The sequence below is a fragment of the Equus asinus genome, chromosome 20, assembly GCF_041296235.1.
Source record: "Equus asinus isolate D_3611 breed Donkey chromosome 20, EquAss-T2T_v2, whole genome shotgun sequence".
Taxonomy (NCBI): domain Eukaryota; kingdom Metazoa; phylum Chordata; class Mammalia; order Perissodactyla; family Equidae; genus Equus; species Equus asinus.
In genome coordinates, this window is record NC_091809.1 from 96,935,208 (window position 1) to 96,953,508 (window position 18,301).

An 18,301-nucleotide genomic window follows, 5' to 3' on the forward strand; every position below is an offset into this window, starting at 1 on the left:
TGAAAAGGGCTACAAAGGACTCGAAGGAAACTTTTGAGTGTGGTATACGTTCATTATCTTGGTTGTGGTGAGGTTTCATGAGTGCACACACATATCAGAACTTATCAAAGTGTACACCAGAACTGGCCTCCTGGCCAGAACACAGCCTATTTAAGGCCGCCCTCCCAGGAAGTTGCCACTTAGCTATTTCAATTACACTTAAGTAATAAAAGTCATGCGTTTCTTTTCCTAATAGTTAATCTTTTCTTCTTATGCTTTTCTCACCTGAGTTCACTGAATTCTCTTTCACCAACCTAAGCATTTCTACAATCAGATTAAAAACAACTACCATCTCCAACCGATCACCACTTGAAAACCTCACAGATCACCATTTATTACGTAATGAAGTAATACCAGAATCCATAATCATGAATCCTCTAAGATCACAATTTTCTTCAACTAAGGAATATCACTTCCAGCACCTCTGGTTATGTAAGTAAATCAACCTTCAACGCAAGCTCTACTGCCAAAAGAAAATATTTCCACTTGTAAATTTTGCAACTTTATAAGCTAATAATGCTTCTGATTTCTTTATCTTATACTAACTTTTCACTTAACTTCAAAATCATGCTTTGAAGCATAAAGTAAATCAATAGGCAATAGTCTTTCCAAAAAGTTTTACATCTTACTAAAATGGTCACTCTCAGATGCAAATATCTATTTACATCAAACTTTAGAATATTAATTTTATATGAACTTCTACATATGACTTTGCCGTCTCATTTGTTTAAAAATTCTAATTACAGCAGCAGCTTCCAGTGGCAGGCAGGTTCCTAAGGACCGAAGAGAAATCTAAGAGTCTCTATCACTTTGCGCAATGAAACTATAGAACTCCTATGGGAGAAAAAAGAATACTAAAATAATATGTATAGAATTTCAAAAATCCAACAGTATTGCAAAGTTTATAACACAAACCATCCCACTCTCTGAATGGATAAATAAACTGTGGTACATCCATACAATGAAATACTACTCAGAAATAAAAAAAGTACTACCGATACATGTAACAATGTGAACAGATCTCAAGGACAGTATGCTGAATGAAAAAATCCAAACCCAAAAGTTAACATACTATCAGATTCCATTTCTATAATATTCTCAAAATGACAAAATTATAGTGATGAAGAACAAATCAGGGGCTGCAGAGATTAGGGATGATGACAGGGTGTGACTCTAAAGGGGTAGCTTGAGGGAGTTTCTTTGTGATGATGAAACAGTTCTATATCCTGATTGCGGTGGTAGTTAATGAATCCATAGATGTGATAAAATATCACAAAATATATACCAGAAAAAAAAAAGTCCATATAGAAACTGATGTCTACAGTTTAGTTACAGTATTGTACCAACGTCAATTTCCTAGTTTGATAATGTACTACATTTACGTGCGATGGCATCATTGAAGGAAGCTGAGTGAAGAGTATCCAGGAACTCACTGTACAATATTTGCAATTTCTTGTAAATCTAAATTATTTCACAATAAAAAGTTTAATAAACACAACAAAAAAAGGCAATAGACAATGTAGAGACAGGAAAAAAAGCAAAGCTATAATCAATAAACTCGATGATATAAAAAAAGATATTGTGTCCATAAAACAAAGACAGAGATGCTATTTTTTAAAAAAATTTAAAGAATGAGAAAGACTTCTTAGAAATTCAAAACACAATAGCAGAACTTTTAAAGGTTACTTGAAAGGTTGAAAGAAAAAGTTGGGAATAAAAGAAAGACAAACAAATAGAAAATAAGATGAGAAAATTAGAGAACTAATGAAGGAGGTCAACATTCAACTAATATATGTTTCAGAGAGAACAGAGGGGAGTAAATTACCAAAGAAATAATAAATGAAAAACTTCCAGACATAACTGCTATTATTAGCACTGATGATATCTCACAAAATTTTATGTGTGTGTGCAGAGCTATAGATACGAAGCTTTATAGTTACAAGGTGTTTTAAACATTGAAGCAAGCTTTAAAAAACACTTTTTCTTAAAGAGGAAGTGAGCATGTTTGTAAATTTCAGATTAGATGTTCCTATCCGTTTGAGTTAGTCTGTCCTTATTAAAAAAGCAATATTTTAAATTCTATTTTTATTTTTGGGAAAAATAAGCTGTTTTTATTACTATAACAAATATATCTTACATTCTAGCTTTTTTAACTAAACCTTTTAAATGGTTTTATATTATTTTTGAAGAATTAATTTGCATATGCTTTTTATAAGCATTTTTAATGTGTTGAGTTGGCAAACTATTGCTCATAGGACAAATTCCACCTATTATCTGATTTTTTAAATAAAGTTTTATGAGAACACAACCATGCTCATTCATTTAAATATTATTTATGGCTGCTTTCACTCTATAACGGCAAAATTGAGTGGTTGTGTATAGCCTACACAGCCAAAAATATTTACTATCCAGCCCTTCACAGAAAATGTTTGACAATCCCTGTGATAAGTGTCACTAACTGTGATGACATAAGAAATGCCATCAAACTTCTAAATCTATTTTCAACATATTTAATGCAAAGTTCTCTCTCATCTTTTTCCCTTTTTTGTCAATTAGCCTTTTCTGTAAGTTTTCTGTTCTTCTGCTTAATATATATATACGGTAAGTCTCCCAAGGAACAAAGCCTAATTACTGAAAAGGGCAGTTCTCAACTGAGGAATGAGCTATGTTCTTAAAGGTCATCTGTTAAGTCTGTTTTTGATGCATTTTTTCCATAGAAATATTTTAAATGATACTTTAATCCCAGATTACCTCACAAAAGACAACTGTAGCAAGAAATAGAGCCCAAGAATAGTTTTAATACTAGTCCTAAATCCTGACATCTTTCTCTTTTTTCTAAAATCCATTGTCAGATAGGTCAGCAACTCTAGTGAGGCAGAAGCCGTAGGGACTTTGATATACTGTTGTACGATTGCTCTAAGATCATCTTTCCTTTGAAGTCAAATGAAGACCTAGATATTAAAATTTGGACAGAAAAGAACACTTTATGGCCAAACTGTAACATTTTACTACCAAGGTAAAAGTTTTTCCAACTGATAAAAATTAATTTTATGTAAATAGTGAAGGAGCTGGAGGTTTCTTTTGCTTTTAAAATGTCTATTATCTTGTTTCTGGCTTTTGAACTTTTTTAATGAAGGAAGATGTTGCTAGGCAAGCATCTCTCCAAATTGAGGAGTCTCTGAATTGAAGCTATAATAATACTAATATTTTACCGCTAATTTTTTTAGTTCCAACAAATTTTTTAGTTCTAAAAAATAATTCATCAATAGGTGTCAGGTGCTTGCAACATATAATGACAACTAAAACCTATAACAGCTAAAAGTATTCTTACCCTCTCCCTCAGCAATGTTCTTAGTTTTATCACACATTCACTCTACCAAATATTCTCTGAATACCTATCATATGCTACTTACTATTCTAGTCCTGGTGGATATAACTGAGACAGTCTCTGCCCTCAAAATCAATACATTCTAGTGGAGAAAAACATAGAGCACACACAAATAAATACATTAAATATCATATGGCAGTAAGTGCTATGAGAAAAAATAAAGCAGGGTAGAGAGGACAGAGACTTATCATTTTGAGGCAGGAGGTTCTCGTTTAGACAGAGCGGTCAAGGTAGGACTCTCTGAGGAGATATCTGAACAAGATCTAAGGAAGTGAGAAATAGAACTATGAGAACAAATAAGGGAAAAGTGGTACAAGACCGTGTGGCAAGAGTAACTGTTGGTTTTTTCGAGGCATTCAAGAAGGCTAGGATAGCTGGTGCACAAAACGCAAGAAGGACAGTTAAAAGACGAACTCAGAGACACAAGACTAGAATCAGATCATGAAAGACCTTGAAGGAATGTTTAAAGGGTTTTTGCTTTTGAGCTGAGTGAAATGGGTACCAGTGAAGTGTGAATTACATGATCTAACTTATGTTAGATCAAGTGGACAATGGAAAAAGAGGTCAAAGGTAGAATCAAATGACCATTTTGGAGGCTACCATAAACAATCCAGGTGAGAGCTAAAAGTGACCTGGACCAGAGTTGTAGTAGTGTCTGGGATAAACAGCGGACTAGACTCTTGAAGAATAAGACTTTGGAATTTGATAGATTAAACAGAGGAGGCGAGAAAGAGGAGTCAAGATGACTCCATGATTTTGGCCGGAGCAACTAACAGAATGGAAGTTCCATTTACTAAATGAGAATGACAGTGGAAGGATTAGGTTTGGAAAGTGTAGGTGTATCTTAGACATGTTAAGAGTGAGATGTTTATTAGACATCCAAGTGGAGATATCAAATAGGGAGTTAGATACATAAGTCTAAAGTTCAGGGGGAAGGTCCAGGTTAAAGATAAAAATTTGGGAGTTGGAAATCACTATATACTTGATATTCTCAAGCACTCCTACCATAGAAAATAGTAAAGTACTTCTAAAAAATAGCTAACCACTATTAATAATTGTGCAGATCTAAATTAGTGGTCAGACAGATACATTTTATATCTATTCATTCATTCAACAATATTTATTAAATGACTACTTTGTGCCAGTTACCATTCTGGGTGCTGTTCATGATTGAGAATAATATTATAATGCATACACAATCAAGTACTTTTAACTGTGCTTTAAAAAATTATAATTATTTTTTACAAACTTTTGTAGCATCTTTTCTACTTATTAGTAAAGGGGAAGTGAAATAAAATCAATGGAAAAAAGATATAAAGTACAAATACAAGATTTAGTTTTAGACATATTTATCAAACGACTGTGAATATTTTCACAAAACAGGTTTCTAGAGAGAAACTATAGCAATCCCACAATCATTCATACTTCCAAATGGCCTTTTGAAAACATAAACTGACTTGTTCCACTAAATTCCCTCCTCTATGCTTCATAGTAAAATCTTAAGCATTAAAAGAATTACAAATCTAAACTATACTGCAGTTAGATTGATAAAATAAAAGAATAAGAGAATATGCATCAGAGGCCCTTTGACAGTGGTCATTCAATATGCTTAACTATCCTAGGAAATAACCATAGAAACATATAACCTAAGTTTAAGGAAAACTTTTTAGGAAATCTAGTCCAAACACCCATCTAATTCCTGAATTTCATCTACAAAGTCTTCAAGAACTGGCTGACCTATTGCTGTTAAGGAGAGGAAAGGGTAACTTTTTTCTTTTTATAATAGTTCTCTTCTATCTTTGGAAAGCTCTGACTCTCAGGCAGTTTTTCCTTAACACTAAAGCTTAATTAAACATTTTTATCTGACCCTAGTTCAGGGTTTTGGATCAGTTAATTATCTGTTGTGGGGAGCTGTCCTGTGCATCGTAGGATGTTTAGCAGCATCTCTGGCCTCCACCCACCAGATGATAGGAGTACTCCTTTCCGCGAGTTGTAACAAACAAAAATGTCTTCAGACATTGCCAATGTCCAATAAGGAGCAAAATCAACCCTCTAGTTGAGAACCACTGCCCTAGTTCTATCTGCTAGGACCAAATAACAGCACCACAACTAATATTTGAGCAGTTAGTAGATGTCAGGCACAATACTGAGCACTTTACATATATTTTCATTTAATCCTCAAAACCATTTTACAGTTGAGAAAATGAAGGCTGAGAAGCTAAGCAACTTAGCTAAAATCCTAAAATTAAGTGGCAGGTCTGAGATGTGACCTAAGGAGTTCCATTTCAGAGCTCATGCTTTTAATCTCAAACAAGTTTGACTCAAACCACGTCTAATTTCTTTTACAAAGGATAACTCTTCACATATTTGAAACTGGCTCTTATTGTAAGATTCCTTAGTATCTACCAGAGCTGCCCCCTCAAAACCTCTAAATTCTCAGTTCTTTAAGGTGACAAAGCTTCCAACTTCTTCACATCCTTCCTTCTAAATATACACAGAACTAAAGACAATACTTTAGTGTGCAGCAGAGTTGCTCTAGCTTTCTTTCCTATTAATTACAATGATTTTTTAGCAGGGAGGGCAGGGGAGAAGATGGGATGATGGCAGCCATATTGCACTTTTGTTTTATATCAAGTTTACTGCCAACCACCACCCTCAGGTCTTTTCCATATGTGATGTTGTAAAGCCATGTTAACTTAACGTATGTTAGTGCTTTTCCAGTCTTATGTATACTCCTAACAAGTTCATTTAAATTTAGTCCAACAATCCAGACTCAGAGACCATTTTGGATCATTAAGTATAGTATTTACTATACTTCTTCCTTCATCGTCACCTATAAATTTGATAATGTGCCTTCTCCAGATGAGCATAAGACAAAGAAAAGAACAAGGCCATCTTCTAAGATCATTAATCTTTGGATAGGGTCAGTCAAAATCAAAATTGTGTTGATTAATTAACACAATCAACTATGGTGAACTAATTTTTCCTTCACCTTACACCCAAGGATATAAAAAAAGACTTTACCAAAAACTGTAAGCCCAAATACATTATACTGCTACTAGTCTACCAACTGCATCAAAGAAAAATCAAAGTTCCTCTGACAATCTATTTTTAGCAAACCGATTCTGGATCATTTTTAAACTGTTTTTCTTCAAGTTACTCTTAAACTATCCTTTTCATTTTTTTGTTCTAAAATCTACCTTTTTTTCAAAAGCAGGCCTGGAATCCTCCATCTTTTAGGACTTTTTGTATTCTCCTAAAACCTTAAGACCACAAATAACACCAATAATTTTAAGATTTTATAGGCAGTTCTTTTTATAACTATAAGATGTTTCAACTGGCCCAGGAGACAACTCATTTAACCAGATGCATTTTTTATCTCTATACTCATGTTGGTTTTTATGGCCTTCCTAGCAATGTTTGCTTTGTGACTACTGTCATTGCTGGTGGTGGGGGTGGCTCTTCCTCTTCAACAAAGAAGCTCCTAAATAAGAGGTGAGGGATTTTTTCTTCTCTCATTGCCATGAATTACACTTTCCTTGACTACCTTTTTAAATGTAATATAAGAAACCCTTTTGGTTGGTCTTAGCCTTTTTTCTAAAGTCTCAGCTTATCTGAGCTCTTGTTTTCCTCATTTTTTAAAAGATGTATTTTCTATACTTTATTATGGCAATCTTAGCCATTTGCTTTGTTTTAAAAGTAGTGTGCATATCTTTAAAGAATTCATTGTATAGTCACTCTAAGGATCTTTTTCAGTCCAAAAAATATCAGAATTACATTTTTACTTAACTCCCTAAAACATTCTTCCTTTTAGAATAAATTTATACTGTGGAATCACGCTCATCTTTTCTCTGATCAAGAATAAGAAAAACTCAGTTTGGTGAAATAAACTACAAAATACATATACACAAAAACACTATGCAGTTCTTAAGAATTATGCTATAGAAAACTAGTTCATGACATAGGAGATGTTCATGATTAAGGTTTTTTTTAAAGGGATGGGTTATGTAACAGCACACACAGTAATATCCCAAAATCATTTTTAAGTACATATGTGTGATTTTATACTTTTGCATATACAGAGAAAAAACAGGCTATATGCAAAAATATTTAAAGTATTTTTCTTATCATCGTATAATAAGATATTTTTGTTTTCTTCTATGCTCTTTTCTGTATTTATCAAATGTATGTAATGAATATGTATCACTTTTACAATAACACAAGCATTATTATTTTAAAAGGATCAGCAGAACCAGAGGAAAATATTCCATAAAGTATAAGACAAAAAAGTCTAGCTTGAAATTTTTGCATTTATAAACTCTATTACAAAAACAATCTTAGAAAAACATTTCTGGACACCAAACCACAAAAAAAGCCAATACAAGATACCACTAGTTAGTCTAACTATATAAATAAGTCGTGACAACCATCAAGATAACTATTCAAACTTTTAGAAATTAAATGGGAGAAATCACAAGAACTTCCTGACATTTCAAGGAAAGGATATAATAAACTATTTAAATACATTAAAAATAAAATAATTTTAAAATGTTGTATAGCCCCCAAAATCCCTACAAAATGAAGGAGGAGTAGGATAGGGATAATGAAGACAAAAGAAAAAAACCATTAGTCAAAATGTTTAAAATTGGGCTAAAATTTCCTAATCAAGTAAGCAATGTCACCTGTTAAGATTTAAAATCTCATAGCAAGAACAATTATCTTTATTTAGAAATTTTGTCTGGTTGAAAATCAGTTTGCATTAACCCAAAAACTTATCTGGTTTACTCTCTATTTCAGTGCAGTATCCAGGCAATCTATTCAAAAGTCTGTATTCTAAAAGCTTAGAAAGAAAGTCATTTTAACCAATTAAAACTTTATCATTCAAATACATTTGGTTCTATAAAATACTACTACATATAAGTGGTTCTACTAATCCTTAATTCATTCAAAAGGAAAAATACATTCACTTTCTTCTTTAGGAAATTATTTTAATTATTTCATTTCTTTACCTTGAATTTTATTTTCAAAGATATAAAAATATTATTTCAAAATTAATTTTTCCTTAAATAAATTTTTGTTATTTATTAAAAAAATACCAAATATAATGCATTCTCAAGTTACATGAAGATTCTACTAACACTTTAAAGGAAATAGAAAACAAAGCCTCAAACCCATGAAAACAATAAAAACACACTCCATTTATTTTAAATAATTTGCCTTTAAACTGACAAGACATACGATCTTTTACATCCAGACATGTAAAATGATTATAATGAAACAAAGGCCAAACATCTCTCTCAATCTCTCTCATATTTATATATGTATAGAATTATAACCCAATGATATCATGTAATAAATGAATACACACCTTACTTTAGTATATGCCAAGGTAGACACACAAAAACAAGAAAAAAATTTTGAAATCAGAGTATAAAGGGACTCTGCTTTTTCAAACAATGCAGCACTGAAAGCCAGGTCAGCATCCTTGGGCATTACTAGGAAACTTTAGCACATCTGATATTTCCATCATCTTCAAGATTCCTCTGAACAATCAGAAAATTTCCCAGTCTCCCCCTACCTCACCTGTCCACAGACTTCCTTTAGCTTTCATCCCTCAACTGTATAATAATGCTATTGCGGTTACTCAGGCTTTAAATGTTCAGAGATACAACCCCCTCTATATATTAATTCAGTTCATTTTCTCACAGTCACTGACTCAGCCGTGGGTTGTGCAGCACTGACGTTTCTAACCAAACAGCATCGTGTGAGCTGTGATCATCCTATTTCTCCATCTCTGTGCAGTGATTGGATATTGTAATTGATAGACAGGCTGAAGAAAACTCAGGAGATGAGGGCTTAGTGATATGTAGATATGTTAACAAATGCCATCTGTAAAGCTAATTCTAGCTCTGCCAGCCTGCCAGGTTTTAGAAAACCAGAATGCAGCTAACTTTCTTTTTTCTTTTCAATATTTTATTGTGTACTCATTCTGGGCAGTAAAGCTTCTCCTTCAAACCAAAGAGAAAATATTATTTGTACTTTAAGAATCCACTCAAGAACTATTCTTTAAAGCAACCAAACTTTTCCATTTCTAAACTGCTGGACTGACTTAAAAGGGAAACTGGAAAGCTCAATCTTCATGCAGGCTCAGAAGAAACGAGCATGCGTACTTCTATGTGGGAATGAAACCTTGCGGCAAAGTCTGATAGTGAATGTACAATGCATTTATCTTTAGTAACCTGAGCAGACTGCAGATCTGAGTGTTAAATAGTCATATTTGACCCAATTCAAATAGTCAAGAGATTTTAGAATATTGTCAATGTAGGCATTTTAACATTAGTTATATAGAAAAGGTGTTATTTCTTTTTCCTTTTTAAATAGCAAAAACTCCTCTAATTTATAATTTAAAGAAAGTTCTCACAATTCAAGCCAAATATACTTCAACTGAAATGATCTTGAACCTCTCAGCAAGCTGCCAAATCCCTCTATACATGTATTAACTACACAACTACTCAAAGAAACAAAGCTCAGTAATTTTTCAACTATCTAATTCATTTGTATGCACTTGCAGAGGGATCATAGGCACATCATTCATGACCAGATTAGCTTCCCTCTCTTGTCATGTCTTTTATATCACAATGTTATACATGTCAAATCCACATTCAAAAGAAAATATCTTAAAGGTGTATTAGATGGAAGAGAAACCATAAGGCAATGCCCACCAAACCTTCAATGGTAAGCACACATAAGAGAGTAACCATTATTGTTACTCTTATAATTAAAGAAATCTATTTTTATCTTTGCCAGTAAGGAAAAGGAGGGGGGAGGGGATCAAGGAAGAAGAATGAAAAAAACCAGGCTATTGCAAAATGTGACTAGAACAAACAAAAAAATTTAAACAAGACAACTTTTTAGGGGCCAGCCTGGTGGCATAGTGGTTAAGTTCACGTGCTCTGCTGTGGTGGCCCAGGGTTCACAGGTTCAGATCCCAGGTGCAGACTGCTCACTGCTCATCAAGCCACGCTGTGGAGGAATCCCACATAAAATAGAGGAAGATTGGCACAGATGTTAGCTCAGCAACAATCTTCCTCAAGCAAAAAGGAGGGAGATTGGCATCAGATGTTAGCTCAGGACTAATCTTCCTCACACACACACACAAAAAGACAAGTTTTTAGATTATCTGCAAAAAGTGAATCAATGAAGTATGTTTATTTCTTACTGCTAAAGATTGAATGTTTGTGTCCCCCCAAAATTCGTATGTTGAAATATATTCTCCCAATGTGCTGGTATTGGAAATGAGGAGGTGATTAGGTCATGAGGGAAGAGTCATCACGAATGGATTCATCCTTTCATAAGAGACCCCAGAGAGATCCCTAGTCCCTTCCACCATGTAAGGACACAGCAAAAAAGAGGGTTCTCTGAACCAGGAAGCAAGACGATACCAGATATTGAATGTGCCAGCACCTTGATCCCCAGCCTCCCAAATCACGTGAAATAAATTTTTGTTGTTTATAAGCCACTGAGTATATGGTATTCTGTTATAGCAGCCAAACAGACTGAGACATTTACTTTTTATAAATTTAAATCCCCAACTGTTTTAGGTGGCAGTGTGCCCACCAGTATTTCTCAGCCTCCCTTATCCACAGATGACCACTTCTAGCCAATGATTTATAAGCAGATGCCTGCTGGAAATTTCCAAGAAATTTAATTTCCTGCTTTAAATGAAATTCTTTTCCCATTGTCCCCTTCTCTCTTCTTCCTCCTCCTTTCTGGAAGGTGGATATGATGGCTGGAGCTACAGTAAGCCATCTTGTGATCACGAGGAAGAGCCAAGAAAATCAGAGATTTTTGACCCTAACATCCTTAAGCCACTAAATCTATATCAGGTATTGCTTACCTGTGGACTTCTTATGTACAAGAAAAATAAACCCCTAACTTAAGCCAGTGTTTAGTCTGGTTTCTTTGCATTTTTTTTTTTTAAATTTTTTGGCGAGGAAGATTGGCCCTGAGCTAACATCTATTGCCAATCTTCCTCTTTTTGCTTGAAGAAGACTGTCACTGAGGTAACATCTGTGCCAATCTTCCTCTATTTTGTATGTGGGACACCACCACAGCAAGGCTTGATGAGTAGTATGTCAGTTGCACCTGGGATCCAAACCCGTGAACCCCAGGTCACCAGAAGCAGAGCACTCAAACTTAACCTCTATGCCACCAGGCTTTTTATTTTTACTCAAACATCCCTAAAAAAAAATACACAAGATTCAAAAAATGATGAGAGTAGATAGAAGCATAGATGAAACAAAATTGGTCATGAGTTTAACTCAAAGCTGGGAATGGACAGGGGTTCATTATGCCTGTTCTCTCTACATGTATTTAAAATGTACCATAATAAGTTATTTAAAATTTTAAAAATAAAAGAATGAGAAACTTGTTTATAAATCTTAGCTCTACCATTTACAAGTTTTTTGGCCTTGGGCAAGTTTATTAACCTCAATTTTTCCATCTGACAAATGGAAACAGTAAGCAACACTATTGAGAGCTCCACCTTCAGATCCAGTCAAGGTAATCTCCAGAAGGTCCCTGGCAGGATTGTCCTCCATCCAAAGGATTAGTTCAAGTCTCATTTTCACCTATTCAAACTGATATTGATTCCTTCTCTGAACTCTTATTTTACTACAACTTACTACCACAATTTAGTGTCTTCTTGTCCTCTAATTGTTCCATATAGGGATATTAAAGCATTCCATGATGGTACCCTGACAAACTTCTGAATCTCTCCTGAACTTAAGCACAGGTTTTCAATTACTTGCTGACTGTTAGTTTTTAAAATCTCTGTCAATTATTTACTATCAATTAAAAAAATACCATTTTTTAAAAGTCAAATTGTATCTTTTTTAAAAGTATCTTAAGTTATATGTTCCGAAGTAAACGTAAAAGTGTTTACTTTAGTAAACTCCCCAAAAGTAAACGGTTTTCCTTTGGGCAGATTTTCCACAAATAAGGCTAAAATAAACTCACAGGATTTCATGGCATTTCCAGTAAAAAGAAAGAAAAATAAACGAACTTATTTTATATTTCTCTTAACATTTTTCACTTAAACAACCAATTCTGCTGCAGTCTACCTGAAAAGAGCACCAAAAAGTTACTGATGCTATAGATACCAAGATGAGCCATGATATTTGTTATTGAAATGAAATAACAACAATGAAAAAAGTACTGCCAGTCTCTATAAATTTTTCCCATTGTATGCATGTAGCTTTTATAAAGCAAACAACAGCTTATTTCCACCCTGTCACCACTTCACATATATAATACAGTATTGTACATCAGCAGAAAAATATTACGAATTAGGAAAAAGAACATAAAATGTACCTGAAAAGATGTATACAACATAGCAGATATAAATACAGCCCCAAATTTAATGAGCTAAAACCAACATCTCTTTAATCTCAAAGACAAAATAATTATCTATCTAAGCAGGATAGAGTAAAAGAACTAGAGCCACCTGGTGAAGGACACACACACAAACGAACAAACCAACAAACACTTATACCACTGGTGTGTACTTATAAATTAATAAAGTCAACTTAACATTTTCATTCTACACCTCACCATATTAAAAGTCCACAATAAAGGCAGACATCTTGTCAGGAGACTTAAACGGTACCATTCATTCATATTTTCTAGCTATAGCATATAGTACCAAATTACCTTTAAAATGACAAAAGGATTTCAATATCATGGCATGTTTTTATTCTTTTTCAAGAAAGCTGGTATTAGTTACCAGTGATCAGGAGAATTTTACATTCAAGTAAGTTAAATGCTCAATAATATCCCCGAAGTAAATAATCATAAAGCACAAGACTCTATGAAAACATGCTTACATACCTGTAATATGTGAGCTTTATGAGCTGCCAAATAACACCTTAAAATATCAGATCATAAAGTGTTCTAAATGAGGTGTTCTTCATTAAGTCACACAGCACAAAATGAAAGCTTTAATAATAGACAAATGGGCTGAAACTTTTGAAATGAATTTCATTTAACATATCAAACTTTAAATGAACCATAGAGTCATTCAGAATGACAATATAATATAAATTCAAAGAGTTAAAAAGGTATGGAGGCAAAGACTGACATAAGCCCATAAATTATCATGTATAGTCTACATACACAATGTATTTAGAGCACACAATAAATTCCTATCAAAGAGTTTTAAATAAAAGAACTAACTTGTCTTGCCAGAGTTCCCAATTAAATTAACAACTGCATTTATTCACGGGGTCAACTAAGGAGATTTTAATATTATTTAGAAACAGAAACAAAAATTCAAATAAATACAAATATAAGAAAATTAAAAGGAAAGAAATGTTTCTCTAAAAGGTATTTAAGGAGAAACACAAACATTCATAATATTTTGTAAACCAGTCCCCATGCTCTGACAGGACTTGCCACAACCAAATGCAGTTTGATTCTGTATAAAAATCTATTTTATCAGAGCTTTGATATGTGAAATACATATTTTCTACCTACCTTGAATGTTTATAAAGTTTACGAGGTCTACTATGCAATTTCCGATCCCAATTCTCTGGATCACTGGAGTTACTGTCATAAGGATGAGGCCGTCCTGCCATCCCACTTCAAGCTTCCTCACACTACTGCTCTGAAAGCACACATGTAGCACCCATAACCTACATAAAAGAGTAGTGTTGACCTTTAAATCTATTCCATGCAGAATAAAACAGTCACAGAATTTTACATACTCTGATATTATTGTGACCTTTTTTTTCTTTTGGTGAGGAAGATTGTTGCTGAGCCAACACCGTGCCAATCTTCCTCTATTTTGTATGTGGGACACCACCACAGCATGGCTTGATGAGCGGTGTATAGGTCCATGCCCAGGATTCAAACCTGCAAACCCTGGACTACCAAAGCAGAGCACACGAACTTAACCACCACACCACCGGGCCAGCTACATGACATATTTTTTTAATATGATGATGAACAGGATTATAAAATAGTAGATGTATAAATACCACAAATCAGATTAAAATAAACACCAGAAGTCCTTTTAGATACTTTTCATTTGATTCTTCTATTAAATTTGCTACCCCTATGCAACAGCTTTGTAACGTGCTATTTATATTTAGTAAATATACTTAACTGCCATCTGGGTACCTCATGTTTCCAAACATCAATATAGTACCAAAACAGGCAAAAACAATTCCACAGAATGACTCTTTCAGACAAAATTTTGCTTAGAATACATTTCTGAATTACTAAAAGTTTAAGATGCTTAACAAACCATCTAGTAAAACCAAATAACAATACTGCTATTTCTATAACCAAGTTAAAGACCCTGAATAGAAATTTATTATTTGCTCAAAAATAAAAGTATGTAAACATCCTGATGTTTCCTGACAGTGGAATTACCACAAAAATTTTTATCAATACAATTTATATGCTTCATGCCTTTTCCTATGTGAAGCCTGTGACTGTTATTTCTACTATAGTCATATGAAATTATCAGAAAACTCACTTAGCAATAGCTCTACAGAACACCTGGACTAATAAGCACTTTAAAATATATTCCTATCCAATTTAATCTTCACAATCACCTTATAAGGATGGCATTATAATCCCTATATACAGTAGAAAACAGTCTTTAGTAACCTTGCCAAAGGTCACAATGCTGTTAAATGGCAGGATTATAAAGAACAATGAGAATTTATTATATAGAATAAAGTCTTGACCTTGGAAAATGCTCAGACTGTATTGTATTTGGAAATAGTATGTTAGATGTGACTTTTAGAGATAGCAAACACCAAAAGAAAAACCAATGAGATTAAACAATTTGAACAAAGATACAAGTTGGACTAGAAACAGGGTTTCCTGACACCCACTCCTGTATGCTTTCTATACACTTTTCCAAGCTGGATTTGACAGACAGAAGCGAGGTGGAGCTCTGCATAAAAGTCAAAGGTAATCCAGAATTGGGAAAATACTATACTACTTTACTGAGTTTCATAAGGTATTCCAGTACAATTTCACAAAAAATGCCAAAGATAAACATTAAAATCGTGAATCTATCTCAAAATTCCTTAAAAGAAATATTTTCATTCTAGAGACACTAATTTGCTATTTTATAATTTTTTCCTCAGTTACTTAGTACTTCCTTTCCAAAAAACAACTGAAAATCTTACAGTAAATGAACATTTTAATATAATAAATATATAAGTAAGTAGGTAGATCAATGAGTGAAACACATAAAAATAAGAGAAAAGGGGAAGGAAGAGAAGTGCACAGTGGCTAATTCAAACTCCTAGACAAATGCCACACAGTTTATGTGCTGAATACTCCTGGAAAAGAAAACCAATTTCCTTAAGGATCACTGAATGACTGAAAATCAATCAGTTATTAGACGAACACAAAATTATCTTGAAAACAAAAAATTTCAATCTCATTTGAGTTTTTAACTATAAAATGTATTTACTAAAAAGGAAACTTTTTAAAATTTCAATTTGATGTTATAGCTAGTTATCTGTACTGAAGAGATGAGGCAGAAGGAAAGGCTGAAAAAGAACAAATCAGAGAGACAAAGGAGAAAAGTCAGAAAAACACAGTCACCGAGCAAGAGATACACAAAAGGTAAAAAGAGAAGTAGGGAAAAATTGATAAGGGGAAAGAAAGATGTAGAGAGACTTAGCAGGTTCTGTAGAAAGAGATTTAGAGTCTTTTCTCCTTACTTTATAGGTCTTCCAATAAGCTTTTCAGGCATTCACATTTCTTTATAAGAGCATTTTATCTCTTCCTAACCCTTAACTATAAGACACACCACTCTGAACAGGACAGTCACAGATGTCCACTGAGGGAACAATGATCCTAAACCATGGGAGGTAGTGACTAAAAAAACACAACCACAAGGAATGGATAAGGTAAATTCAGATTCACATTTTCTACCATTTTGCAGCGGGTGGTACATATCTAGCAGCAGAGAAAGACCAGTATGCATGTCTTCCTAATCAACCCTATCAAAATTAACAAGCATGTATTTTACAGTCAGCCACAAGAAAGTAAAGAATGTTCAGACGAAGCCTATCAAAAAAGTTAATTGGAAAATCATATTTACTTTCCATTTGTCAATAAAACTTAGGTATCACCATTTGAAAGATTTCTCCCCACTCCTCATTTTCAATAGTCAGGGATACAAGCATGCTAAAAACAAGTGAAATTCAAGTTGAGATATTTGGGAAAACATAAGCCTGTGTTTGCCTATACACGCTAGTATATTTTTAAATGTTATGAACAAGCTATAGATATAACTACAAATAGATAAAAGGCAAATGACACACATTATATACTATTTTGAAATGTTTAATGATCTCTTCTACTTTAACCACTCTCCACACCATACTTGGTGACATTATATTTATCTTATTTCATTCATTCATTCATTCATTCCAGCATGTATTGAACACCTACTACAATATGCCAAGCAATTTACAAGATGCTGAAGCAAGTAAAATATCGTTTCTGTGCTCAAAAAACTCACTCTAGTAAGGGAACAAAGACTCCACTGATGGCTCCATTTGCCACTTACTCTTGTGTCTCTCCTCTGCCAAGATTGTTTTTGCACTGTTACCCAACCCTTCATCCCCATTAAATCTTGGGTGTCCTTTAGGATTCTATCTTCATTTCTCTTCTCTGTTTGCTGGGTCCAGGGAGACAGCAGACAAAAAAATGAGGGTGAAACCCTTGAGAATACCAGGTTGTACACACTACATACACTCTGTTTTCATTATCTCTATCTGAATTCTTCAATAAGCACCCCAAATTCAACAGAGCCAGACTCTATCTTGGTGTCCCACATCAGCTAGTGTCATCTCTATTCACTAAATCAAAAACCTTGAAGTCATCCTTGACTTCCCATTTCCCTACATCAAGTCTACTTCAAAACGTTCTTTTGACTCCTTCTCTCCCCTTTCATTGATAAGGCTACTGCCTTCATGTAAACCCTTACAATCTATCAATAAGCCTCTTTGTTGACCTCTTGACCACCAATTCAGTTTCATATTTGCTCTGCTGTAATCAGAATTGTCTTTCTAAAAACTTTTCATGACTCTCCATTTCCTCTATCTCAACTCCTTACAATAAAATTTCCTTCAAAATCTGACACTTGGCTCTCCAATATCCACTTCATATTAGGCAAACTAAAGTTTATTATCATTTGGATATTGTAATCATCAAAAAATAACTGCTAAACTACTGGAAACAAAGTTCTTAGAAAATATGTCATAGTTCATTACTATTTTTAGGCATGATAGAAATAATCTAAATTCTAAATAATCTGGAAATAATATGTACAGAGGCTACAACAACTGAGCCTGTTGACTAGGGACAACAGGAGGCTGCCGAAAGTCAACTGGGAAAAAAGTGATTCAATTACTTCATCTTCTCTTGGATATCACGTCTAAAAAAGGGGGGGGGGGGGCAGGGACAGAATCTTCAAGACTACAGTAATGTAAGTAAATGCTCCCTGGGACGCTATTTCCAGGCAGTATTAAGTAATGGCAATGATCCACAGAATGGTTAAAAAAAAGAAAAACAGCCAAAAAAAAAACCCCACAGAGTATTCAGAGACAGTTTATTCTGTCCTTATTATGTATCAATGTTCTAGGAAGTTTATATACTTTCTCCTATTTAAAGCTTGAAAAAACTCAATATTATTATCCTGTTTCATAGATGAGGAAATCTTAGAGCTAAGATTAGAATCCCAGTCTAACCAAAAGCCTATGTTCTTTCCAATGTACCAAGCTAGGTATACAGAAATTCATGTTTGCTCCTTATTACCAACAGATGTCTCTTTTAAACCTC

At 33.8% G+C, this 18,301-nt stretch overlaps 1 protein-coding gene across 7 annotated transcripts in view; it reads right to left on the bottom strand.

Moving 5' to 3' along the window:
- Positions 1-18,301, bottom strand: part of BTBD10 (BTB domain containing 10) — a 70,115-nt gene that overhangs the window by 27,767 nt on the left and 24,047 nt on the right. For 2 of the 7 annotated variants that reach the window (XM_014844145.3, XM_070491162.1), the window contains exon 2: positions 13,961-14,118. The exons of 2 other annotated variants lie outside the window; for them this stretch is intronic. In XM_014844145.3, the coding sequence (XP_014699631.1) occupies positions 13,961-14,061 (101 nt within the window). In that variant the 5' untranslated portion in view covers positions 14,062-14,118. Of the gene's footprint in view, positions 1-8,795; positions 9,167-13,960; positions 14,119-18,301 lie in introns of those variants that run through there. 3 more of the 7 variants (XM_014844144.3, XM_070491163.1, XM_070491165.1) reach the window with 3 other exon arrangements.